General features: G+C 38.4%; 2 protein-coding genes across 3 annotated transcripts; one reads left to right on the top strand and one right to left on the bottom strand.

The window, feature by feature from the left end:
* Positions 1–1,142: 1,142 nt before the first annotated feature.
* On the bottom strand, positions 1,143–14,006 carry DBT (dihydrolipoamide branched chain transacylase E2). The gene is given in 14 exon segments (XM_069789513.1): positions 1,143–1,786; positions 2,710–2,781; positions 2,945–3,136; positions 4,051–4,128; positions 5,150–5,316; positions 6,109–6,352; positions 7,138–7,265; positions 7,626–7,807; positions 8,682–8,757; positions 8,930–9,053; positions 10,037–10,101; positions 13,153–13,308; positions 13,311–13,392; positions 13,519–14,006. Coding segments are annotated over 14 exon segments (1,785 nt in total). The 5' UTR covers positions 13,570–14,006; the 3' UTR covers positions 1,143–1,618.
* On the top strand, positions 14,006–23,939 carry RTCA (RNA 3'-terminal phosphate cyclase). 2 transcript variants are annotated; one of them, XM_069789521.1, is made up of 11 exons: positions 14,006–14,654; positions 14,779–14,879; positions 15,902–16,045; positions 17,508–17,631; positions 18,139–18,197; positions 18,719–18,860; positions 20,624–20,748; positions 20,882–20,940; positions 21,572–21,666; positions 22,837–22,941; positions 23,301–23,939. In XM_069789521.1, the coding sequence occupies exons 1-11, from the start codon at positions 14,610–14,612 to the stop codon at positions 23,397–23,399; spliced, it is 1,098 nt and encodes a 365-aa protein (XP_069645622.1). In that variant the 5' UTR covers positions 14,006–14,609; the 3' UTR covers positions 23,400–23,939. The 2 variants fall into 2 exon arrangements, with proteins under 2 accessions (XP_069645622.1, XP_069645621.1); XM_069789520.1 differs by having other exon boundaries at positions 14,026–14,624.
* The last annotated feature ends 3,017 nt before the right edge of the window (positions 23,940–26,956 follow it).

Below are 26,956 nucleotides of genomic sequence, written 5' to 3'. Positions count from 1 at the left end.
AGTGCAGTAGGTTCTTTAAGATAAGAAGAAATAGAAGTTTGAGTCACCTATACAGGATTGCCTGCATAAAATTCACAAATAAAAACAATATTACTGCAGTTCTTTGTGGCTTTAATTTTTTTTATTAGGAATAAATAAATCTGATAAAAATGAAATAAGCGATAAGCACGATATATTACTCAAACTTTGCAAAAAATGACCTATATATAAAAGACCCTTATACCACAATAGAAATATAAATAGCACCTTAAATGTATGCTCCCATGCTCCCTCCCCTATATTACCAGCTTTCCTCTTGCTCAGTCTCAGCATCAAGGATAGCAGAGACTACCTCTGGTAGCTTGTGTCTTCCATCTTCACAGCTAAATGCAATAGACAACTTTGGTCTACAAATTTTGGAGAATGCTCCTGTAGAAGCAGTTTTTGATATATCTAAAGAAAGGAGAAAATGTCCATTTTGTGCCTCACAAATTGATTCTTACAGCCATGTAACTGTCTTTCTTGTGTCTATTTGCAACTTATGTTTCTAGAAGGTATTTATATGCAACGGTTTTCTTCATATCTCCTGTTAAATAACCACTGCAATCCTCATCTGTTTAGTTTACCTTAAAGCCACATAACTGTTGTCTGTTCTGAAGGCATTAACTTGAACCTATTCATTATGTGCCTTGTATCTGAGTTTAAAAAGTCCTTATCTCACATAGTATTTTTTTAATGTTAATTCTTTGTTGTATCTGATTCATCTGTCAAATTCTAGTATCTGAACATCAATAATACAATGCAAGCTTTTAGAACACGTTCTGCTTACTGTCAGGCTTACCTGATGACAGAATAACAAATGAGATACTCTTTTTTTTTTTTTTTTTTAACCAGACAGATGCTTTCTATAAGAAACAAAAATAACTGGAAAGTATTTAAGGACTGCAACTACTTCCAGCGTATCAAAGTACAGGATATTCTAGAGAGTATTAAGGCCCTGATAGTTATCAGTAAAATGTTACCAGTAAGCATCTGAATAAATACGGCCTCTTCATTTATAATTTTATAAAGAGTACCTGTGCAAGTAATTGCCAGGAAAAAGTGGACTAGCAAAAGACTTGAGAGGTTCACTCAGTTAAATAACAAAAAGCTCTCTGGACATCTTACAGCAGAAGCATAAAAGGCATTTTATTTGTATATGATTTTTGCGTAACTTCTTTTGGGAATTTGGATATTATTTGTTAAAATAAATTTACGTGTTCAACAAGAAAGAACTATGAGTATTTCCCTTCAAAACAGGTTAATCAGGTTATAAATACTGCAGATGTAGATCAGTGTCATTCAGTCACACCAGCCTCACAGTCATATGCATTATAAAAGGAAAAATACATTCCATCACCATATTCAGAAGTTGTACCATGACCTATTAAGTTTGACAGTCAGCTGTAGAAGAAATTACAGCACTACTAATTAAAAGAAGTAACAACTAATTGATAGACTGATATCAGCTGCTGAGATCTTTTAACCACATAAAATTATATTATGTGAGTAGCAAAGGGCATGTGCTAGGAAGGCCAGCTTTTATAATTATTTAGTCCAGTCCACAAAGTTTAAAGGCATATTCTAGCCATGGTTTCCTTTATTTAAGGTCTAGCAGCATCGAAGCAGGGTTCTCCAAGTAAGATTTCCACAAGTTAGAAAACCGGGCCATTGTAGCTCCATCAATGATGCGGTGATCAGCTGACCAACTCACGTTCATTATCTGTGCTTTAAATACTTCACCTTTTCCATTAAACCGAGGAAGAACCTAAAAATCAGAGGAAGGACAAAAAAAAAAGAAATGTTAAATACTTTCATTAACAAATCTGTCTATTGTTAATTTGTTAATCTAAATTTAAAAAAATTGCTAAATTAGACAGCAGTAGTGCCGTTCAAAAAACAAAGACCTTCCCATTACTGTTTGTGCTGTGGATTAGAATATATTGCAAACCTACATAATGAACAGGCATATCCTGTTTCCACCATCATGGAAATACTGAAGTAGTGAAAACCTTTCTTGACTCAAAAATTTCTAAATAGTTTATTGCACTGTTAGTGCTCAAAGTAACAGTTTCCTTAAAGCATCCCCTAAACAAAAGGCTCATAGGGAGAACATAGAGAAAGTATTTTAAATTAATACTAATTTCATTTCCAGCATTGATCTCAAATGTCTATATTACAGAATTAAAGCCTGAAATTCAGAAAATATGAAACTGCCTTCACCATACAGAGTTCTGCACAGATTCAGCTATCTGGCTCATGAAATTAAACTTCGTTATCAGAATACTTTCTTAGTCTCAAGGTTTCTCCTTGATGGTAGCAAAAATGCTATCACCATGTTGCAAAACTTGTAAAACTATATTTGTTTCTTAATAACTAGAAGGCTAAACGTGTATGTGAGTGAAATATAACAGGATTCTAGAAAACAAATCTGAACCTTTGGCATAAGGTTTTCTTAAAAAAAAAAGTTCTATTAAACTTAAAAAAATGTTCTATTTAAACATTTGGTGTCTCTGCACAGTCATCTAAAAACATCACAAAACTTTTCAATCACAAGCTATGCAGTTTCTGTAACAAGAAGGAAATGTTTATACAAGAAAACCAAAACAAAGGGACACTCCACCTTTCATTTTCATTACAGTTGACCTCAGTTAGCCAAACACTCACATCACTGAGATAAAGTTAATATACCTGTATCTTTCCAAGTGCTCCAATAGCGACTTCAGGAGGTAGTATCACTGGTTTGGTGTAAGTGCCACCAATCTAGAAAAGAAAAAGCTGGGGATATTAGTTAAAATTTTTTTTTTAAGCAAATTGCCTCTTGCATTAATTGCTACAGGTTTTGTTCATTGCATATTAAACTTTACTAAGTTATTCATTTCAGAAGCAGTTTTCAGTTCCAAGTTCTCATTTTTCCTGTACTTACTGTGCCAATATTTGAAAGGGTGAATGTTCCCCCAGTGAGGTCATTTGTTCCCAGCTGGCCTGCAGAGCCCAAGGACTGTAGGCGATTTAATTCGGAAGCAATCTCAAACACACTCAAGACCTGAACATTTTTCACATTTGGAACAATTAAACCTTGCTCTGTGTCCATAGCAACTCCAATGTTGTGCGAAGCCTGCAAAAAGTTTCATTAACCTGACATTAACATAAGCAGTTAACATAAAATGTATTTTACATAAAAAAAGCACTTGAATAATGTCTTCTTTATATATCTTTTTAACCTAGAAAGTGCTGTCTGTAGCAAGCAACTCCTCTATACAACTTTGAGGGGAAAAGGGGATGTAAATTTTTAAATATTACCTTTCCACATCTGCAAAGTGCAAACTGATTTCAGCAATTTCACATCCAGGAAATACAAAATCCTGGAATCAATTTCACACTATAAATATTTCACTTTAGGATGATTATATGGGTAACAAAGCATGACTAGCAGATTTTAAAGAGAATACTAAAATTAAAAAAAAAAAAAAAGGAAATTGAGTTGCCTTTCATTTGCTAGAATGAATATATAAGGATTCATCTGAGAGATACTGATAAAATAGCACAAAAAGAGTTTGTACTGCAAGGAGCATGTACACATCACTTAAGAAAATAGACACTTGCTGCCCAGAAGTATCAATCCAGCACCTTGTATGAAAATTAAATAGTTTTTATCAAAACTGAGTTTAAAATATTACTTTAATACATAAGGGTTGAGCATTGGAACAGTGGAACCACTGTGCCATTACTAAAAAATTACTGTATTAGATTTTTAAATGCTTGGCCCATCTTCAGGTGAAAGATAGGGAGTCACTATATTAATATGCATTTTTGAGGCAAGCCTGAATAACAAAGTGACTCTCATTAAACAAACTACTGAAATAAGATCATTAATAAACCAAATCCAATCTTAGAAACTGGACATATAAATAATTTTCCACCATGACACCATAATTTTGGTTCTTACAATTAGCTCAGACATTCTGAAAAGCCCTTGTTAGCTATTAGTTTAGGTTTTCTGCTTACAACTTTTATCAGTAGTTTACAAACCTTATATGTGACGTTTTGACAGCTTTCATCCAAAGAAGCATTAAGAATGGGATACTGCAATAATCCCAGAGAGGCTGCCTGTTAAGTATAAAAGAAGAAAAAAGAAGATAGATTTTTATATTTTATAACCAGAGAGCAGCAAGGAAAGGAAGGAATGGTGGGAGACAATTTAGATTAATAACAATATGGATTTCCTCAGTGCAAACAAATTTGGCTTAAAATCTCCTAAACTTGTCTGTTGATACTCTGTCATTACTAAGATAGCAGAAGAAAAAGATGACTTACAAAACCCAAATATTTATCACACATGTAAGAAGTGATAAACCCTTTCCCAAGTATCGTTGAAGTTGAATCTGCATTTGTTGTTTCTGTTCCACAATTCAGATCAAATATCCAAAGACCAAAGTTATGACATTCAGCAGCAATGTCATTCTCAGCTCTCTACTTAGATGACAATTATTTCAAGGAAGTAATATTCATTCACCCTAAAGAGAGTGAGCAGAACGAGTGCTTACTTAGCACTCTAATTGAAATAGCATTACCAGAAGTTTCAGACTAAGCTATGCATTCAATGCATAGCTTAGACAGTGCATCAGCCTTCACTGATGCCCACAGTTGGAAATGGAACCATGGCAACTAAATGAGTGCAAGTGTCTGGTCTTCTGAACAACAGAAGAGAGAGACTGATTCACCCAAGGGATTCATTACCAACAAAAATATAACAACAATAACAATAATAATGATGCATTTCACGTGAGGCTCATTTTAATGGAGCTCATAAAAAATACTGACAGTTTCCAAAAGTTGTTTTGTATAATCCAAACACCTAGTGATGCTTACCCCCATAATGAATAATGCTTTATCTGCTCTATCCTTCTCCATTCATATTTAACAAATTTTCCATGATAATATATAACCCTAAATACAATTCCAACAGTAAATTGGTAAGTGGTTCAATAAACAAGAAAAGTTGAGACATTTCTTGTGACCTGTAATTATTCAGATGATAGAGAGGTGCTCCAAACTTACAACAATCATTTATCAGATTTTGGCAAAATCTGCATAAGTACTCCATGCAGTGCTCTGCTGCACATCTCACCTTTATAAAGAAAGGCATAAAGGAAAGCTTAACTCCACGAATTTGTGCTAGAGGTTTCAGCTCTTCTCGCAACTGAACAAGCTGAGTCAAATCAATCTCATCACAATAACCGAAGTGGGGTATCTTCAAGGCTGCACTCATAGTCTTCACCATTGCCTTCTGAAAACCTGGAAAACATTCACTGACTTCTTAAACGAACAAAATTTGCTTCTGGAAGCTATGGTGAAATTTCAATTATTTGTTTCGATTAAACAAATTATACAACTTAAAAAAAACCAAACCAAAACAAAACCCAACCACAACAAAAAAAGGACAGGGTAGAGCTCACTTTAGGATCAACAGTTATTCAGCACATACAACTCAATTTTTATGATTGTAATATTTCAGATTATATTACTGCATATCTCTCCTATGTATGTATGTATTTGAACGCATAATACAGTAACCTGCACTACTCTCTCCAGCCTCTCCAAATAAACATTGCCTGAAAGGCAAGCAAAAACCTTTTATCTTCCTCTTTTAATGTGATTTTTCTTACCTTAGTGTCTTTTGTTGCACTCTTCTCCAGAACAAGTGTGAATGCTGAAGTACACTATTATTAAGCACTGATAAACCCTTAAATTCACTGCACTTTGCTGCTAATTGCATAATGATTCATACTGTGACAAATTAACGTTTCAGAATTCCTACCTGTTTCAGCATACATTTGAAGAAACACAGACTAAAAATGAGCAAGTGCAACTTGCAAGCCACCTCCATCCAACCAAAACATGAACAATTATTTCATAGAATAATAATTTCATGCAACACCTTCTTACAGAGCATGTTTTCCTATTCCTCGCTTGCATGACAATAACATGAAACACACTCCCATCAAAAGGAATCAACTGTTCACTGAGTAACATTTACTGGTAGTCTACTGTGAACATGGTCTCAAGATTTTATATTTCATGATTTACCTGTTACAGGTTCAGTTTTATCTTTTCCTGAAAACACAATGGGTCTGGAAACAGGTACAGGAATTTTGCGTGCTTTGTCCTTTGGAGCAGCTGGCAGAGTCTCTGATTTTGGCAAAGGTGGGATAATTTCAGCCTTCGGTGATGGAGGTAAAATAGCTCCTGTTTGTTTGGCTAAGTAATTGAGTATGTCTTCTTTAAGGATTCTGTTATCTTTCCCTGTTCCAACAACTTCACTCAGTTTAATCTGAAATGTATGTAACAAGCTATGACACTTTCGATTTACAACAATCTAAAAATATCCTATGTTGTGAGCTACGGTAAAAAATTATTCCAGTTACTGATCTAACACACCTACAGTTTTCCTTCCCTTTCTATAATTTATTTGGTACTCAACATTGTTCAAATCATCCAGAAGGCCCATTAGGTGTCTAATTGCATACTTTAAGGAGGAACTATGAATACTACTTACCTCTTAATTACCTCACAGGATCAATAGCGAAATATTAATTTGAGGAAAGTTATTTGTCACTTAATTTTCTCTACTCACTGTTTTATTTTTCTCCTGAAAATGCACCACAGGCTTTCAAAACCAGTGGAATATTCACAGATCCACAGGAAAAAAGATTTAGAAAAGTGCTTAAAATATCACCTAGTACATCCTCTGCTCTGATACAAATCTGAAAAACATAACAAGGTAGCTAAAACTGAGATTCCATTTTTCCCTCCTCCTTCCTCTGTCCCAGGAATCTATTCTGATACTTTATTATTTTTATTCTAAAAATGTTTTCTTAATCTCCAGCCTAAAGCATCCTAGCTGCTGCTTAAGCCCAGTAGTTCTTTTCCTATCCTCCATAATCATCAGAAACCACAATCCTCTTCACCTTTGCAACAGTTTTTACGTATTTGAAATGTATTTGGAAACAAGTCATTTCTCACTGCACTTTCCTCTAGATCAATGTTCTCCTAGTCAGTCAAATTGCTATATAAAAGATGGATAAAATGCAGCAGGATCTGATTCAGCAAACTTACATTGTTCTCCATGGCCAGACGACGAACTGCAGGGGTTGCTAATGTTTTGTGACCTTTTATCTCTTGGTGAGTGTGCTCTTCATGAGACATAGGAGGTGTTTCAACAACATCTTCTTCTGGGGCAACACCTGCAAATGAAAAGAAAAATTTTAACTTTACTACTTTATAAGCATTTGTTAAATTCCAACCTCAACCATTCTGTGATTCTGTGACAGCTGAAGTTTTTAACATTTACTTTGAGCTACTGTGAATGAGAACATAGCATGCTAAAGACTGCTGCTTAAGCTAAATTTTCAACAGGAAATGTCTGGCTTTTGAGATTTTAAGTACTAATAAAATATCATGGCTTTTTCTACTTAAATCTTCTTGACTTTATAAAGGGAAAAAAATAATTCATTTTTTTCAGGAGGAGAAACTAAACTCCTCTGTCACTGATGGTTTAAAGACAACAAACAAAATATGCAATAGAAAAAAATGGCTTACAATACCTTTTGAGGCATCAATTTCAATGTCCACTAACGGTTTTCCAACATAAGCAATTTCATCTAAATTGTAATGGAGTTTTCTAATGATGCCATCATAACGACTAGTAATAGTAACGGAAGCTTTATCGCTTTGTACTTCACAGATGCTATCAAATTGAGATACGCTATCACCTTCTTTTATATACCTAAGAGAAAAGACACAGGCTAGTATAAGACATATTAAGTGTAAAAATCTATGCTGTGTATTCTTTTGATAAGTTCAGTTATGTACATCCCCATAACATAAAAATGAATATAACTTTTGCCTGACTACTCCAGAAGCCTTTGTTGTGTGAAATGACACAATTTAGAATATCATCACACGTATATTTTTACTATTACTTTAGTAAAGCAGGGTTTTCTTGACAGATTATAAGCCATCTAAAAATACGAATGAGCCCAGCTTAGTCTGAACCTAAGCAAGTTCTTAGTTTTAAATTGCCAGGATCAGTATATGATCAGTTTCAGAAAAGAAACTGAAAGTGGGCAACACTGTCTTCTATGCAAAGAGAAGCATTTTCAGCTATTCGTACAAAGAACAAGGCATTTCAACACTGCCTTCCTTCACTGTACACTTTGATTTTGCTTAATCTGTTCATCATTGGCTTTTTACAAACAATTTAAACGTTCAAATCTTTTACTAAAGTCAATAGAGAAGGGCTATAGGATAAAATTTTGTGGATTCTCCAGACTAGTCATTTGTTTCTAAAGGTCAGCCTAACTAAGTATAATAAAAGACAGACCTCCTGCACTCTGAAAACATTAATCACTGAAGGAAAGTCTATATACAGGTGCAGTTAGGGCATCCCATTCCTTCCATCTTTTCCACTCCCAAATAAACCAGACTGCAAATAAACAAAATGTAAAGCTCAGTATACACAAGGTTTTAAAATGTGGAAAATGAAACTTGAAAAACTTCACTAGTAACCCAGAAAACATATTCTCAGATAAATAACTGGTAATACAGCTGTTAAACTACTTGCTGATTTCTTAGTATAGTTCTAAGAAAGTAGAGCTTACCATTCTTTTACAGTCACCTCTGTAATCCCTTCTCCAATGTCAGAAAGCTTAAACTGGACAATTTGGCCACATGAAACTTAAAACAGACAATAAGGAAATACAGTATGTTTAATAGTAAATAAAAGATATCAGACAGAAAAATCTGAATGCATCAAAAATAGCCTACATACCAGTCATATACAAACCGCTAACATAACAATCATAAAATAGCAAAATAAAATAAATTATTTTATTATGAAAAAGATTACCAGCAGATGTTCTGAATAATCGCTGTTGATGACTAAACTTGAGGGCAGATTTGTCAAACACGCACACATATTTTGATTTTATAAAGCGAATGCTGCTGCACGATCTAACACGGTGAATGCAAACCTGGGGGAGAAAAGTCTCAAGTGTTAATATAATGGACTGAGGAATGTTGAGCTCATTTAATATTCCTGATGCAACAGTAATACTAAATAGTTTAATTCCAGTTTATATAAGAGAAGTTCTTATGGAAACACAATTATACTGAATACATACTGAATGTACAATAACCATAAATTAGCATAAGCTTTGCCAGGTCTTTAACTTCTTTCACTAACACAACACGTGGGGACATTGAAGCCACAACAACATAACCAATTAACAAAAATCATGACAAGAACTGGTAAGAGATTCATACTTGCTATTGTTTCTCTAAGCAATTAGTTTAATCAGGACACACACACAAAAAGCATACGTAATATCAACTACATTAGCCATCTGAAATAATTCTTATCCAGAATGGGTGCTGGAAGGGTCCCCTAGACTGCAGGAAAAATCAGCACATTTTTCTTTGTCGGTTCTTATTCCAATCAAAGGTTGATCAGAAGTACTAATTGGAAAGGAAATTCACACCAGAGGGCACAGACAGTTGCCCTTTTATTTCTGCTAATATATAGGAGGTAATCATCTTCAAGTAAATATCATTTCACATGAACTTTAATGACATTTTTTAAGAACTGGGCATGAGATGGCTTTCTTTCATGGTTACAATTATATTTATCCAGAAATCAACTTAAAAGGTCAATGGAATTTTCTGAAAGGTTCTTCAGACAAAACCTTATACTTTAAAGCACCATGTAATCAGTCATGATTTTGGTCAAAAGCAAAGCCAGTAGCACTTGCATTGCCATAAACGGGCATTTTATCATTAATCTCAACAGAAGTTAGTTCAGACCCTTCCTTATTTAGTAAGATTTCTTAAATCTAATGTAATTCTGGTGTTATGTTGTCTTAGAGTGCTGTAAAATTAATAAAAATAACAACTTATCTGTAGATACTATCTCTAATTAATTTAGAGATATGAAAAAAATTCAGGTGCTACAATGTACCTCAAGTAGCTCAAAACTGTAAAATTTAGAAATTATCTTCTTAGAGGAGCCAGAAAACAGCACACCTGCATGGGAAAGTTCATTTTAACTTTTTTTTTTTTAAATCCTTTCAGTAATTACAGACCATATGAAACTTCCTGATTGCCCTTCCCACCCCCCAAGCTGTTCAACTATTTGATTTTATATTACACTTTTAAAAAGTAGATTGTTCAGAAAAATGTACAGTTCTGAACTGATGATGTACACATTTTCTATATTATTTAATCTAGCATTGCAAGTTATATTTAATATCCCCTTTCTTTTAGGAACAAATATTTATACAATACAGTCTACCATAAAGGACACAACAAAGTTATATCAAATTACATTGCAGCTGCCTGCTACTAAGGTTTTATCTACTGATCTAGAGTAAGTATTTTTCTAATTCCTATAATTAGTAAACAGAAAAACCTTTTCATCAGTCCTCCAAACAATTTTCCCTATTAAAAAAATCAGGTAAAATGGTAATTTTAAGCTATGACAAATCTTATTTTATGAACACATTTAAAATTCTCATTCAATTACAAAACTGGTATATAATGTACATCTTCACAAGCCTATTTTCTCCTATTTTTAATTCTGTTTTTCTTCCCACTTGAATCCATGGTTACATTTTTTTGTCCAACAAGATCTTTTTGTCCCAAACTTAGAATAAAACTCTTTTCTATGACCCTACATGGAAAACATTCAATATTTACCTGCGAAGATGATCACAAGGAGCACATCAAATCTCTGAACTATTTCTAAATGTGAAGTTTCATAACGCTTTCCATGTGTTTTTAACATTTGGTAACCAATGCAGGTAGTGAATTAGTAATACCACTGCCAAAAAAACAGACTGGTTTTGTTACAGAAGAGTTTCAACGCCGCTTCAAATTATATTTGTAGGAATAATTCAGAACTACTGCATTTTTTAAACATGGAGTCTTTTTGGCTTGCAGTTTTGCACATTCTCTACTAAAAAGTTGGTGTGCTAGTACGTTAAAGCAGTAATACAGTACTCAATCTCTTCATAGAGCAGTGTTTCTTTCTAACACGGGAAAAAATTAAAATCCGTGAAATACAGAGGTTGCGCTTACTAATTTTAGTATTTAATCATTGCAATACCATTTTCTGTGTAATGCCAAATAAGGAAGTAACAAAAGCATATAAAAGACAAAATTAGTTCTAATATCCATAGCATACCCATCTACATATCTTGATGTCTGAAAAAAAACCAAACAAACCAACAAGCACAGTACCAGCAGTTATGTTTATGTCACCCCTATTGTGCCATATGACAATTTAAAGGCAATAATACCACAGTAAGATAACATCTGTCCTGTTCAAGTCTTCAAAGTGTGAAGTTACTGTTGTGTGAAGAAACTGAGGGCCCGCTCCAGTCTCTCACTGAGGATGCATCAGCCACTGATAACCTGGTTGACTAAGAGTTGTTTGAACCAAGACAACATGGGAGCTGTATGCTATCTGGGGGAGAACTGCCTTGCCCCTGTTTAGTTCAGTTTTGGTTGTTTCCTTAAAAAGAAGCCAACTGGGGTTTCCTAAATCACCACTGATCCTAAAAATCTACTGCTGGCCTCAGAACAAAATGTTTTTATGCAGCCTGCAGGCAACTGTTTACCTGATGAAGTAACACTGAATTTCAAAGTCAAATTGAATAGCTTGTGCTCAAAGGCAATGACTTCTCATTAGAGGATACTCCTCTATAGAACTCTTTTGACTTGCTGTCACATTGAGTGATTTTAATGAACATTTACTTACATTGGATTTGTTTTGCATACATATTCTACATTTCCAAGTACATAGTTGCCTATATACTAAACCAATGTCCTTGGTAGCATATTTCAGTCAGACATTATTTCTCGCCTAAATAACTGGCACCATGTCCTCATGTCTAGGTAACGGTTATCTCCTTACTACTTAACACAAAGACCCCTAGGCTCATTTCTTCTTCACAACTTACAGCCCCCATGGACAACCACCATTACTTTGTCCTTCTTCTCACCGGCGAAAGTGTTTGCAAAAGCATTGAGAATATTAAAATAAAGACCTTTAATATTATAATAACCATATTATTTCTTGGATCTTATCACTGTTTCACAGTGCAAAATTCAAAATGTGCTTGCAGGAAACACACACTATAAATAGCCAATTCTACAGTTCAGCATGCACATAGATAAAATGAGCATTTTCATCTTATCAGAATCTCCCTCTGGATTTAAGGGTAGATGGTTTAGTTAGAAAGAAAACTAAAAAGAAGCTGCTATTTGCAATATTCTTAAGCAGTAAAATTACTTATATGTAGCCTAAAACTAGATAATTACGAAAGTATCACTGAAAAAAAATCTTCACTACTATGCTTTCAAAATACAATATGGATTATTATTAAGAGCAAAAATAATAACAGAAACTAGAACCAATCCTTAACTTTGTTTTCACTTGGATTATCTTACAAAAAGATGTTTCTTTTCCTGACATTCCACAACACAGCAGTGACATAATTGGAAACCAACACTCTTTGCTACAGCAGTAAGACTATAATACAAAAAGGCAGGAGAAAGCATGAAGTAAGCCTTCATGGTGGTATATGTTTATAAGATTGTAAGTGTCCTAAAAGACAACCAAGTAGATTCACTTTTTGAAGTACGGTAAGGTATCTCAACTACTTAATTTACAAACATCAAGGCTCCTGGGATTCAAAGAAATACATTTCCCCTTTCCGTGTGTGCAACTACACCGCCTCTGTGCAGATACGGTATGCAAAGGGGGCTGACGCGGAGTAGCGGTGACGGCAGTATAGGCAATGCAATGAATCAGCTGACTAAGCAGTAACAGAAGAGAAGGTTGTCAGTGGCCTATTACGGGAGGCACGCGTTTCTTTCACAGGCAACATGGGCAACGGGAAAACACTCGGGGGCAGCAGCGTGGGGCGCAGGAAGGCTGTTTTGGGGGTCCCTGGGGAGCGAGGACACCCTGACCCCCAGGGAGCAGCGGGCGGGCTCCGCCGGCACCGCGGCAGCAACGGGGCGTGCGGGGCCGGGCACTGCCGGCTGGCTGGCTGCGGGGGACACAGTCACCTGTGACGCCGCACCCTGGGGGCAGCGGCGCGTCGGGCTGGGGCGCTGCCTGCGCGGAGGCGCGGCTGAGGCGGCCGGGCAGGCTTGAGGGGAGGCGGGGAGGGTAGCTCGGGCACCGCCCGCCCGCCCGCCCGCAGGCGCGGAGGAGGCGGCGGCGGGAGGGCTGAGGGGAGGTGGCCAGTCCGCGAGCGTGTCATGTCTGCTCCGAGGGTCTGTCGCGCGGTCCTCCCTCGCTCCCAGCTGGAAGGAATCAACAGGGCTTCAGGATGCCGCCGCCGCCGCCGAGGCGGAGAGGCCGCGCGTTGCCCACCCCCTCACCGGCGAACCGGGAGCGCCACCACCCGCAGGGTCCCCTGCTCCCCTTACCAGGCGCCCCGCGGCTCGGCAGCTGCTCCTCGCAGCGGTCACGGCCGCCATCTTACTCCGGGAAGAGGCAGCCCCCACGCCCCGCACACCTCCCACCGACCAGCCAACCGGAGGGCAGCCCCGCCAACCGCAGCCAACCAGGCGGCGGGCGGCTACCCTGGGCACGGGCCAGGGAGGCCGGCGGCGGCGGGGGCCGGGAGCGAGGGGCGGCGGCGAGGGGCAGCCGTCTGGTCCTGCCCGCCGCCGGGGGAGTGCAGGCGGCCCCTCGGAGCTGTCACACACCCACGGGAAGTAACGGGAGGGTGTCACTTGTCCCGAGCGCCTCACGGGAGTTTCCGTAGCAAAGCCGCTGGCGGTGGTGGAGGGAGTGCGGCTTTCCCTTGGCCGAAGTGGCGTGAAGGGCAGCGCGAACTGCCCGGCGTTTCCCGGTACAGCTGTAGTAAAGTGTGACTGCCAGACCAACACCCGTATTGTCTCTCTGCGCTTATTTTAGCGATCTCGCTTCTGGGGTAAACTACTCGCTCGTAACCGTGACAGCAGGAGTCGGCGGCGGCGCAGGGCAGACCTGTGCCCGCGGGGCTGCCGTCCCAGCCGCCGCTCGGTCGCGCCCTGCGGGGTGCCGCGCTTGCCACCGCTCCGGCCTAGCCTGGCCCTTGGCCGTAGCCTCGGGAGAGAGGAAAGGCGTTGCCTCCTCCGGGACGCCGAGCCGCCGCAGCTCTGCCCCATGTCGGGACGTAGACGTTAAGGCGGGGAGAAGGAAGCTCCCCCTGCCCTCTACACGGCTGCCCGGGCGCTGGGACCCGGCGGCCGCTCCTCACGCAGCGGAGCCGCCCCAGCCAACCCGCGGCGGGTGGGCGGGGAGGTGGCTCCGCTCTGCGCCTGCTCCGGCGCCGCCGCCCGGCCCAGACACCGGCACCGGCAGGTTGGGGCGCCGCCGACACCGGAGCGCGTTTTGGGCGCGCTTCTGTCGGCCAAGCGTTCGCGGCCCCGGGGGGCTGCTTCTCCGCGGGTTCGCCGTCTGCAGGGCCCCGCCGGGATCCCATCGGCGCGGCTGGGGCCTCTGCGAGAGACAGCTCCGCTCGCCGCCAGTCATGGACGGGGACAAGGTGGAGATAGACGGCGGGATCATGGAGGGGGTGAGCACCAGCGGCGGGCTGGCCTCGCCTTGCCTGGCCCCGGGCAGCGGTGACGGGCGGGCCGGTAGCCGCCCGCTGGGTGGGAGGTGCCGTAGCGCCTGACGACCGCCGTTTCTCCGTTCAGGGCGGGCAGATCTTGCGAGTATCCACGGCCCTGAGCTGCGTGCTGGGCCTGCCGCTGCGGGTGCGCCGGATCCGCGCCGGGAGGAGCCAGCCCGGCCTCAGGTAATGGCCCTTCCCGCGTCCTCACGTCGGCTCGCCCGGGGGGGCTGTCCCGGGACGCGGTGGTCCCGGGGCCCTGTGGTCCCCGGGCGCGTTCAGCGGCGTCACGTCACGGCGTGTGTGAGGCCCTCCCGGGCCGGGGGCGTAGCCGTGCGAACGCCTTGGCTTGCTTTTGTCTGAAATACTTGCAAGAACGAAGCCCGTGTATTTCCATTGCTTTGAGAGGGCCTTTTTATCAGCAAACCCCGCCCGTGGCTCAGCTACGTGGAAGGACTGAGCGCGGAGGGTACTCGCTGGGGTACGAACCGGGCGCCCCGCAGTCTCCCGGCGAGAGGTTTCGGAGCCCTTCGCCCGCTCCCCTCAGGGCAGTTCCCGCCCCTGGCCCTGGCCGGCTGCCAGGGCAGGTGAGGGCGCCGCCCCTGTCGCCACCTGTCAGGCACCACAGCTTCACAGAGCATCTCGAAAATATTTTCAAAGGTGCTAGGCAAACTGCATGGTATGAAATATGAAGTACGGTTAAGGCCGTGTAATGCCTCAGCAAAACATGGTTCACCACGCATACAGCATTAGGAACAGTTCATTTCTTTCCGATTTAAATTACTCAAGCAAATGGAAACACAAGCACAGCAAGACAGATACATAGCAAAGCTGTTAGCTCTCTTGTGGCTCTGGCAACCAGTCACTGGCTTGGCTCCAGTTCAGTATTGCCATCGTTATCCCATTGCGTTTTTGTTCAAGCATTTGTCACATTAGAGCAAGAGACTGTGTCTCATCTGTCTGTCTGGACCCATTCTAATGGAAAACACACCAGAATCCTGCAAATTCCAAAATGGCCTGAATGCTGCTCCTTTAGCTCCTGTGAACTCAGGAGAAGTACTGTAGGAACCAGATCGAATTTCCGATCCTTGTTTGATCTGAAATTTTCAACTGCAGTATTTATTAGTTGGTGTTTAGTAGTTCTTTTAATGTAACATGAGTATGTAGTCTACTTGCACGTATCTTTAATTTTGTATTGTCACTCCAAGGCCTCAGCATCTGTCTGGATTGGAGATCATTCGAGATTTATGTGAGGGGAAACTGGAAGGTGGAGAGATTGGCTCAACAGAAATAACCTTCACTCCTGGGAAAATCAAAGGTGGAACCCACATAGCAGATACAAAAACAGCAGGGTACGTCTTTGTACACAGATAATGACTGACTGGTAACTGCTCTTAACTGCTTTTGGTAACTTTAAAATTATGACAGAAGATGGTCTGGTAACTTTAAAATTGTCACAAAAGAGCGGGGAAAAAAAGAACATTAATACATGGGTAATGAGCCAAAATCTGTGCTGCCTGAGCCAGATATATGTGACCAAAGAACCATTAGTGTAGGCAGGATGTGTATGAATAAAGTATATGCAAGTGTAATAGTTTTTAAATTATAATTGATATATAAGTTGAACACTTGATTAATGTTAAGCAAAAACCAGCTGCCCATGTATTTGAAACTTTATCCGTTATTTTCTCACATTAGTACGTTGCATGTCAGGACAAATGCATCAAAATACATAAGTATCTCAAATCTGTGAGATCTGAAATAATCCTCTTCATATAATAAAGTAAATTTTGAGATTTTACTTATGCACATAAAGGTACAATATGGGATACTAGCCTTGGAACTGGGAACATATTCTGTCTGCGGTTCTTTGTGCTTGTGTTTCTTCTATCCTCTATTTCTGTGTTGGGTCATTTGTTCTTGGAATCTGTTGCAAAACCAAGTTTAGCTATGGAAGGCTGGTGTGAACAGTTGTTTGGAAGCATAAGCTACGTTAGGTGTATGTTAAGGTTTCCTTTAAGTTGAGAGAAATATTTTTCTGAGCTGCAATAGTATAAACAACAAAGCTGATGCCTTTTACTTAACACAGAAAGGTTTGAGTAAGCAACAATGCAGCAGAATTAGTAATAAAGCACAAGCTAAAAAAAAAGAGAAACAGTATGATTCACAAACATTTGGAAGTTATTTAAGAAAATAAAACCATGTTTTCTTTAGTTCAGTGGTGATTACCGTTTTCAAAATTCAAAATGATGTTTGAAACCCCTATGAGATAACTGTTTTGTTTTGCTGAATAAACTTCTGGAAAATTTATTTTGGAAGTTTTTTATTACCTATGAAATGTGGAGATTCAACGATAGGGGAATCTTGTATCTAAAAGCATATTTTCTGTGCCCCTGAATTTTCTTGTGCAGGATGCTGACCAGCTTCTAAGCAATTCTGTAATTTTCTAAATATTATTAAATAAGTATTAAAATGTTAAAATTGCTGCCTAGGCCTTTTCTGCTTTTACCATCTGCTAGCTAAACCTACAGTTTTCACAGGCCCATCACAATACTAAGCTACATTACTTTTATTTCAAACAGGAATAATAAAGACGCAATTATTGTGAAACAAAAACCTTCATATTTAGGCTTGCTAAGGACATGAAGTTTTAAATTAGTATTTTTTAAGACTAATAGGCTTACTTTATAGATAATGTTCAAGATCAAATACGTAAATGCTCTGGAAAGTCATTTGCCTTTGATATGTAATGATTCTATGGAATTCTATGGATTATGACTGCACGACATTTGGGTATCTTATAATTGCTTTTAGGAGTGTGTGTCTACTGATGCAGGTAGCAATGCCCTGTGTGCTGTTTGCTGCTTCCCCATCAGAACTTCATTTAAAAGGTGGGACTAATGCTGAGATGGCTCCTCAGATAGACTACACAGTCATGGTAGGGAAAAATTCCTTTGGCTTGGTGCATCTTTCATGCCTATATATGCAATGTAACTACTGTACTTCTGTTGCTCTTTCTGCAAGTTTATTTGTAATTATGGAATTAGGCATGGGAATATAACACTATTAGTGCACTGTATGTAGAGAGCAACCAGTGTTTCATGGAATTGCCTGAAACAGTAGCTAGTCTGTTTGCTTTTAATTACTAAAGAAAATTTCACTTAAAATATATTCTTATATTCTATAAGTGCTGTGAATTTTTAAAAATTTCTCTTCCTCTTTCCATAAGAAAATCCTTTTACACAAAGTGTCATTCAGAATGAAGTATGGGGAATGTCAAATAAGCTGTATAGATGAGACTGGCTATCTTTTTTTTTATATATATATATAATGTAACTGAAATGTCTGTGTTAACTTTTTTTTTTTTGGAAGACTGCATAAAATAGTGGGAAATTAGAAATGCAAAATGGATTTACTCTGTGGTTTATGTATGTTTGTTTTTCAGGTTTTCAAGCCAATAGTTGAAAAGTTCAATTTCACATTTAATTGTGACATAAAAAAGAGGTGAGTTATGGAGACATGTGGCAGAGGCAGGCCATACTGAACCAGTGTGTGAGCAGAGGCACACATACAAGGTGCCCTCAATCAAGCTGAGGGATGAATTTATAATACATGAACTAATCTGCATTAGCTGCCCCTGTATGTACTGTCACCATATGATGAATGTGATATGGTTCTTTTCTGTCTTTTTTTTCATTGCCGAGTCTTCAGCTGCTGTTTAATGTTTCCTATGGGCCACCCCGGAGGGAAGTGCATGCTGAACAGGCAGTACATTACTGAGCTTTTTCCTAGGTGCCAGTTATGTTGGTGTTAGGTAGTTAATAAGGTGTATGTTATGAGGTAATACTGTTAGAGAATGTAATTCTATTATAAAGATATCTAAGGCACACATCAAGAAAATTTGTATCTACAGTAACAGAGAACATAAAAATGTATAATGAAATATATGAAGAGCCTTCTAGCTCTTTTCTTGGTTTCCTTGTGGTCTTTCCATTTAATTATATCTGATTACTGTTTCTAAATAGGGGCTACTATCCTCAGGGAGGTGGTGAAGTTGTAGTCCAGATGTCACCAGTCAAAGAGTTAAGCCCAATAAACTTAACAGAACGTGGCACAGTGACAAAGATATATGGAAGAGCATTTGTTGCTGGAGCACTGCCTATAAAAGTAAGTGTCGATAGTAGCTCTGGTAGTATCCAACTTCATATATCTATGTAAAATTGCATGTAATCTGCTTAACATGCCTCTATTGTTCCTGTATTCTGCAGTCTTTCACATACGAACTAAGTAGCCTTATTAAATGGTTTCAATTATTCAGGCTGTAGAATAAAATCTTGGACATTTCTAAAATGCATTTATTGCATAGTAATATGGTAGCAGCTAAAACAGGAAGTGAAAATTGTATCCTTGATATCCTTCATATGACTGTTCAAAAGTCTTTAGCATAAATTGAGGGGTATGTCCTGGTTTCAGCTGGGATAGAGTTAATTGTCTTCCTAGTAGCTGGTACAGTGTTATGTTTTGAGTTCAGTATGCGAAGAATGTTGATAACACTGATGTTTTCAGTTGTTGCTCAGTAGTGTTTAGTCTAAAGTCAAGGATTTTTCAGCTTCTCATGCTCAACCAGCAAGAAGGCTGGAGGGGCACAAGAAGTTGGGAGGGGACACAGCCAGGGCAGCTGACCCAGACTGGCCAACAGGGTATTCCATACCATGTGACGTCACATCTAGTATAGGAACTGGGGGGAGTGGGGGCAGGGGATCACCACTCAGGGACTAGCTGGGTGTCGATTGGTGGGTGGTGAGCAATTGCCCTGCACATCATTTGTACATTCCAATCCTTTTATTATTACTGTTGTCATTTTATTAGTGTTATTATTATCATTATTGGTTTCTTCTTTTCTGTTCTATTAAACTGTTCTTATCTCAACCCACAAGTTTTACTTCTTTTCCCAATTTTCCCATCCCACTGGGTGGGGGGGGAGTGAGTGAGCGGCTGCATGGTGCTTAGTTGCTGGCTGGGCTTAAACCACGACAGGTATCATATCTGATTTATGTATCGTTCATATTTACATGGATTATTTTAAATCTGAAATCATGGCCGTCATTCATAGATTTATGGGTAAACTATGGTGCACTGTAGTAGGCAGAGGTCAGACTACATAAAATTTTTCAACTATTGCTAAGGGTTATTAGAACAAGTTAAGGTTAGGTTTAGCCGAAGAGAAAACAGAGAGAAATTTGCTCCTTTGTACCTCCGTTCTTTCTATTACTCCTATCCTGTCTGTGTTTACAGAGAATGAGTGGTGGGATCTCCTTAAGGCTCCTTCTCACACAGGCTAGAAATTAGGGAAAGGAAGAGGAGAAACTGAGTTACTTTTTGAAGAGCTGTGGACTGCTGGTTTTGGTCTTAAAATCTCCAAACCTATGAATATTGGCTATGATTGGATCACAAGGATGGGATAAGCTTCATCTGCCCCCACCTGTCTGTGATTTAAAATTGTTATTTTATATATTACACCTTATAGAGTATATCCTGTATATAATAATTGTGGGGTGGTGTTTTGGTTTTGTTTTGGTTTTGTTTTGTTTTTTATAATCTAATGACTTGAGATAATCAAGACTAAATCAAATCTTTCTCCCTATGAATGGAGAAAAGTTCTTGAATTTCTATTGATATTGAAGCTTCTACTTACATCACTATAATTGTAATTTGTTCAGCATTTCATGTTACCTTAATTTTGTGGGAAAATTCTCAGAAGAGATGAAGTTCAGTACTTGCTTGTAGGGGTTTTATAACAATCCTTTGTTTTTCTAGTTAATAAAGTAGCCCCTTTATTCAGGGATTCATTGTAATAATTAGACTTATGAGGAAAAAGTATTACTATAGTTACATAAATTAATGAATGTGTTTACCTCTTATCTTGTTAGCTGGCAAAAGACATGTCAGCAGCAGCAGTGAGATGCATCAGAAAAGAAATCAGAGATCTTTACATTAACATTCAGCCAGTTCGAGAACCTGATGATCAAGCCTTTGGGACTGGAAGTGGAATAATGTAAGATGAGCCCAATCTTTCTATTGACACCTGTAACCTTGCTGGTTGATTAGCTAGATCCTGATTACATATCTGATAAATAAACTGTAATGTGATTTTGTTCTTAATATTGGTTCTGGTTTTTTCTGCTTAGCGTTGTTGCAGAGACTTCAACAGGTTGTTTGTTAGCTGGGTCATCACTTGGCAAGAGAGGTAAGAGTTCCATGAAGTATACTTCTTTCAGATTTAACTTACTGTACTATCAAAAAATAGGAATCTGAAGTATATTCAAAGATCTGATACTTTGAGTGTTGCATTTTTAAATGGATGTTGTTTAGTAATAAAGGACAGTAGAAATGAGCAGATTTTAAACATAGTAAATGGAATCTTACACTTTGTACTAATCTGCTTCTGCATAGTGACAAAAATGACAAAATTATTAAACTCAATTTTTATCAGAATGGTTTGTTAAGGATCACTGAGTTGAAAATACTTCTGGACTTTTAGAACATACAGTCTTTGTGGTTTACTTGTAAAGTTTTTGTTCAACAGTGAATCTAGATGCGTATCTAGATTAAAAGGAATAGAAATTATTTTGGTTTTAAATGGTTTGAATAAAATGTTTCTCTGACTAAATGGGGCTACTTCTTTCCACTGCTTAGAAAGTATGAACTATATGTCATCATAAGATTGGGGGGGGGAGTGTTAAGCAGGCATTTGAGGCAAGAGCATGGAAGTAAGGTTTAAAAAGTTGATCATTTCTTGATTATTTTTTTCCCTTCTGTATTTTTAAAATGTTAAATAATAATTGGCAGCATCCTAATCTCCCAGATTTCTCTGTTAGGAAAGAATTCTGACAAGGTTGGCATTGAAGCAGCTGAGATACTGCTTAGGAATCTTAAACATGGTGGAACTGTGGATGATTCTATGCAAGACCAAGTAAGGCTTCTGTATGCGTTTACATGAAGTTGAAGTAGCAAGAACATGCATGTATGTATTACTTGTAAAGAATATAAATCTGAACAGGGAAAGAATGAGATGTAGATTTCAAAGTTAGACTGTATCTCCCCAGGTAGGCATGGCATTACATAATTATTTGATAATTAGAAGTCTTAGGAGGTTTCTGGGTGTGGTCACAATATCACTAGGATTAGCAAATTACATACAGTTCTAGGAACCACAGATGCTCCTGGCTTTGTACCAACACCCTTAAATTTTCCCTTCCTGTAAATCTTAGTAGGTATGGAAGAAAGAGGTAGAAATTTGCTTCTATTTGGCACTCTGTGTAGTGGAGTAAAAATAGCTCCCTGGTTACGTAATAAGAAAGATACTAAGTGAAGCTATTAGAGAACAGAGAATCTAGGAGGTGCTCCTGTTTGTCTTGCTCACCTAATTTCATTTAAGAATGAAGACCCTCAACTATCTTATTTTCAGTAACACAGCCTGATAAGAATCTTGGGCTGTTCTAGATAGAAAGACATTACCTTTTAGCTCTAAACACCTGGCCACACATTATTATGTAGTATAATAGGAAGTATTCAGGTCTTGAACTCATCCTACTTTTTCTAAAGCATGCACAGTACAATTGGCAGAAACATGCTACAGCTAGATTCAGTGTGTATAGGAACTGCTTGGAGTTATATCACGCTTTACAGAGTACTTGTCATGGTGATGTTTGTAAATCAAACCAGATTTTTTTAGAAATCTGTCTGGCGAATATGTGATCAGAAAGTGTTAGAATTAAAAAGCCTGTTCCTGAATTTTTCTCTCCATAAAAGTAATCTGCCAATCTGGAGTCTGACATGACTTTGGGGAATTTCAGGGCAGGAGGGTGAGGGAGAGAAAAGTTAAATGTAGTAACAGGAATTCAGTGGCAAACTCCACTGTAGCACAGTAGCAGCCCTACGGTAATAGGCATTACAGTAGTAATTTCCAAGCTTCTTGAGCCTCGGATCACTCCTAACTCTCAGCACCATGGACTTTTATGAAACATGGCAGACCACATTTTTACATCTACAGTCATTTTGCATGTTTTTCCTTATTTTTTTTAATCACTAAGTTCCTAGGATCTGAAGAGTTACTTAATAATTACCTTTCTCTCCCTTTCAGCTAATCATTTTCATGGCGCTAGCAAAGGGGGTGTCTAGGGTGAAAAGTGGACCAATTACACTTCATACTCAAACGGCTATACACTTTGCAGAGCAGCTAACAAAGGTGAGTCCAAAAGTTCAGGAAATTTTACCTATTGGTTGTCATCTAGTCATCTAGGAAATGTACAGTTCAGCAGGCATTGTGAACTGAACTTGATCATGGAGGACAAGCATTGATAAAATAATTGCTACAATATTTATATGGGAGTTTTACCTGTAGAAAGTGAACATATATTAGAGTTAAATGCCTTTAGAATGGTTAGATACTTTTACCACCGTTATTTAAATGTTTTTTAATGAAATCAGTCAAAGCTGTAACATACATAAACACATGGCAATACAATTATTGGGCATCATATATTGAATATTTAAACTTATGTATGTTATAACTTAATTAGTGATATATTTCTAATCCTGTTTTAGGCCAAATTTACTGTGACAAAATCAGAAGAGGAAGATCCCAGTAAAGATACCTACATCATTGAGTGCAAAGGAATGGGGATGATAAACCCAAACTTATAGGGGTTAAAAAAAAAAAAAGAAAAAAAGCAGCAAGCTGACAAAAGCAACACTCAACATACCTCAGTGATGTATTACACTACATTTCAATGGGTGTATAATATGCATGTGAACAGGAGGAGCCTTCTGTCACATCCAAGTGATTTAACTTTAAGGCTGATGTCAAGTTTTTCCTTCCTATGCTGAGAATCTGTGGTGTGAAAAATGGAAACTTTCTTTTTCTTTTTTTTTTTTTGTTACTCTGAGCAGCAAAATGAGTACAGACTGGACAGCAAATAGAATACATTGTATGTATTTGAGAGCTTCAATTAGAAGCTTTGAAAATTCAGATTTACCAAAGTAGAAAATAACTGTTTCAGTTTTGAAAAAATACTGATACATTCTTTCCCCTTTAAAAAAATGTGAGTTTTATTCTTTGGGAACCTATATGTCGAGAGGTATACGGAATGAAGTGCACCATCAAATCTGTATCACTGTTCTTCCTTAACCATTTTGCTTAAATTGTGTGTGAGGAAATAATAAAGCAATATCATCATAATGAAAGCCTGGTATTTATATTTGCTATTATCTCAGCAGGTTGTGTTAGTGGGAGATGGATACAAAGTAACTTTTTAGAAGCATAATTTCTTTCTCTCCCTACAGAAAGAACACTTAATGCATAGAATAATCTCCTTTAAAATCTTCTCTTTTCATCTATTTAAAAAAAAAGTCTCAGGCAAGCTACAACAATGTACTACATTATGTCCCAAACACAAAGTATTAACTTTATGATATGATTGGATTTTCTATCTACAGTTGTCCTTGTTAGCATAGCAACTGGGTCTACGTTTTTGCAAAGCTGTTGTTGTTTGCTCTTTTTTAAAGGAAGCACTTAATTTCAGGTGAGGTTTGTGAGCTGTTGAACACACATATATAGACACAAATACATACATGTATGTACACTGAGCACTGCATATACTTACAGGTGTCTTTAGGCATATAAAATGCAGTTGTGTTATCCCCCATCTGTGGATTAAGTAAGGAAGACCTTCTGCCAATCTGGCCTTGATCATGCTACAAAAGCTTTTTCTGAAGTCAAAGGAAGATAAAAGGAGAGATAGGGCATAATTTGTTTTGCATATGAAGAACTGAATCAGAGTTGGAATCACTTACCAAAACTGTGTAAATGCACCCTGGAAGCTTGAATTGATTTCCAGGTTTTTCCACAGCCCAGTCTGCAGCCTTTGCTCTAAGATCTTTTTCTCCTCAATTGTGTCTACTGAACCTAACAGCTAAAGATGTAACTTGGAAGTACCATTTGTCTTAATAAGCTAATTACTGTGCATTTCTAACAGAAGAAAAATCCTTTGCTGATATACAGAAACGTTCACCAACTATCTACTTAACAACATGTTGCTTCTTAGGGTTCTTCTCCTCTCCCCACCCGAAAACTAGTGCAAAAGAATGGGATGCTATTAATGTCTGACTAAATAGTAATGCTTTTTCTCTAATACTTGGAATGGTCTGAAGGGGGCAGCAGATACCCACTGAAGTATGTTTGTAACACACTCAACTGCCGTTGAAGAGCGCCTCTCTGAATTCCTGGTCTGTGCTGCTAATATTTTCAATGTTTCCTTTTGGAAGAACTCTGAATGTATTTTTTCAAAACAACTTGAAAGAAGTCCCCTAAAGAGTTGTTGTGTGTGCTTAAGAAAACAAGCTCTTCTAAGTCACATTTGATTGGATTTTTACCTGTTTCCACAATTCAAAAAATTAATATGACTAATTTAACTTCTAATGCAGAAATTCCTCCTGGAGGGTTGGCTGGGTGTAATTTAATTCAACCTCCTGATCAAAGGACCACTAACTTAGAAGTTATATCGGGTTGTTTAGAGCCTTGTCTAGTCAGGTTTTGAAAAATTTCAAAGATGGAGGTTCTACAATTTTTCTGGACAACTTGTTAACAGAGCTTAGCCACTCCCAGAACTGATATTTAATGTGAGCAGGCAAAAGGGTTAGGCTTTTTGTTTGTTGGTTTTGGGGGCTTTTTATTTGTTTATTTCTTAAGCTGAGGCACTGCTGCTTAAATGGAAGTTACTTCTTGCTACAGGAAATGTATTGGGAAGGTGAGCTTAGCAATATACCAGTTCTTCACTACTTCTTCAGAAAAAAAACATGGCAGAAGAAAATGATATAATCAGTTCTACCTTACTCAGAAGATTTCTGTATGTTGGAAATACTCAGGCTGCTCTGACAGCTGAGAACAAGGAAGCTTCTGTAAGCCTTAGAACTAAGATTATAAAACAAAAAATTTATTACAAATAGTTATATATCCTTGCTGAAAATTAATACAGAAAAGCATATTGAATACAGTTTGTAACCTATGTAGTTAAAGCATTCCTTTTTGTTACCTTCAAAGACCAATTGTTGGTCTCTGTATTTTAATAGCTTTTTACCATTATCCAGTCAAGCAAATTTCACAAAGTACAGGCAATTAAATTTATTTTTTATTATACAGTTCCAACATTTGTAGAAATTATGCTCCTTGAGAAATAATAAAATTGACTTTCTTTGTACTGTTATTCAACGTAAGCCAACATTATGTGCATCTTTATAAATTACAATCCAGAACTAACACTTTCTCTTTAGGTTTTAAAATCTCTAGTGAGTGCCTTACACATTTGGCCTTCTTGCCCTGTAATCACTGCGTCACTTTAGCAATCAAATAAGAATGACCTACTTTCTTGCCTAATAGATTATTTGTGGACTATAAGCATACGTAGATGTTAATTGCCTAGATGGTTTAAAAACTAAACAGCATAAGTAGCTCCTGTCATGTTAAGAAAACCTTATGAATAAAAGCACAGCTAAATTAAATCTTTTAAATTTAGGCAGACCTTTATATATCTGTGCACATATACATGCTGCATTATGTATGAAAAGTAGGATAAGCTTGAGCATGATTTTGTATCTGGTCTCAAAGGCTGGCTAGAGTACCTTTTTATAGCTTTTCTTTGCTTCTGAAAAACTATGCCAGTTTACACACCTGAGATGTGGTCTCCAGTGCTACAAAAATTTTCGCCACATTCAAATGCCCAAGACTGTCTTGGAACAATTGCAGCAAAAAAAGAAGAGCTGGTGAAACCTTGAGAAAACTAATCTCATGTTAGAGTTTGTAGCTCTGTCCAACACTTCCTGAAATCAGGTCTAATTTAAAAATGTGCAGGTTTTGTTTCTAAGGAAAATAAAAACAATATAAAACCAAAACAAATTCAGTTGAACAAAAAAAATCCCATTGAAAAATTGAAACGCAATTCCTGTCTTCCAAACTGACATACAAAAGCATATAAGTGATCAGCCAACATATTTAACAAAGATTAACAAAACCCAGGTTACCAGAAAAAAACCTCCTCTTATCAAAAGTACAATAAATAGCAGCTCAGCAATACTGACAACTATTACTGCACATCCCCGCTCTTCGTAAGCCTGCTAAAAAGAGCAGCTGGTCATTAATACTTGGCAGTCCTTGGTAGCTTCCTTGCAGGCCTGTTCAAGTGTCCAGCCCCCTCTCCTTGTGACAT

The sequence above is a fragment of the Haliaeetus albicilla genome, chromosome 8, assembly GCF_947461875.1.
Source record: "Haliaeetus albicilla chromosome 8, bHalAlb1.1, whole genome shotgun sequence".
NCBI classification, from domain to species: domain Eukaryota; kingdom Metazoa; phylum Chordata; class Aves; order Accipitriformes; family Accipitridae; genus Haliaeetus; species Haliaeetus albicilla.
The sequence above is the reverse complement of the archived record's forward strand: the minus strand, read 5'-3'. Positions and strand labels throughout refer to the sequence as shown.

Coding starts and splice junctions, on each gene's coding strand:
- RTCA (XM_069789521.1), top strand. CDS start 14,610: ATGGACGGGGACAAGGTGGAGATAGACGGCGGGATCATGGAGGGG. Junction 18,198..18,718: donor AATTGTGACATAAAAAAGAG/GTGAGTTATGGA, acceptor GTTTCTAAATAG/GGGCTACTATCCTCAGGGAG. Junction 21,667..22,836: donor ATGATTCTATGCAAGACCAA/GTAAGGCTTCTG, acceptor TCTCCCTTTCAG/CTAATCATTTTCATGGCGCT.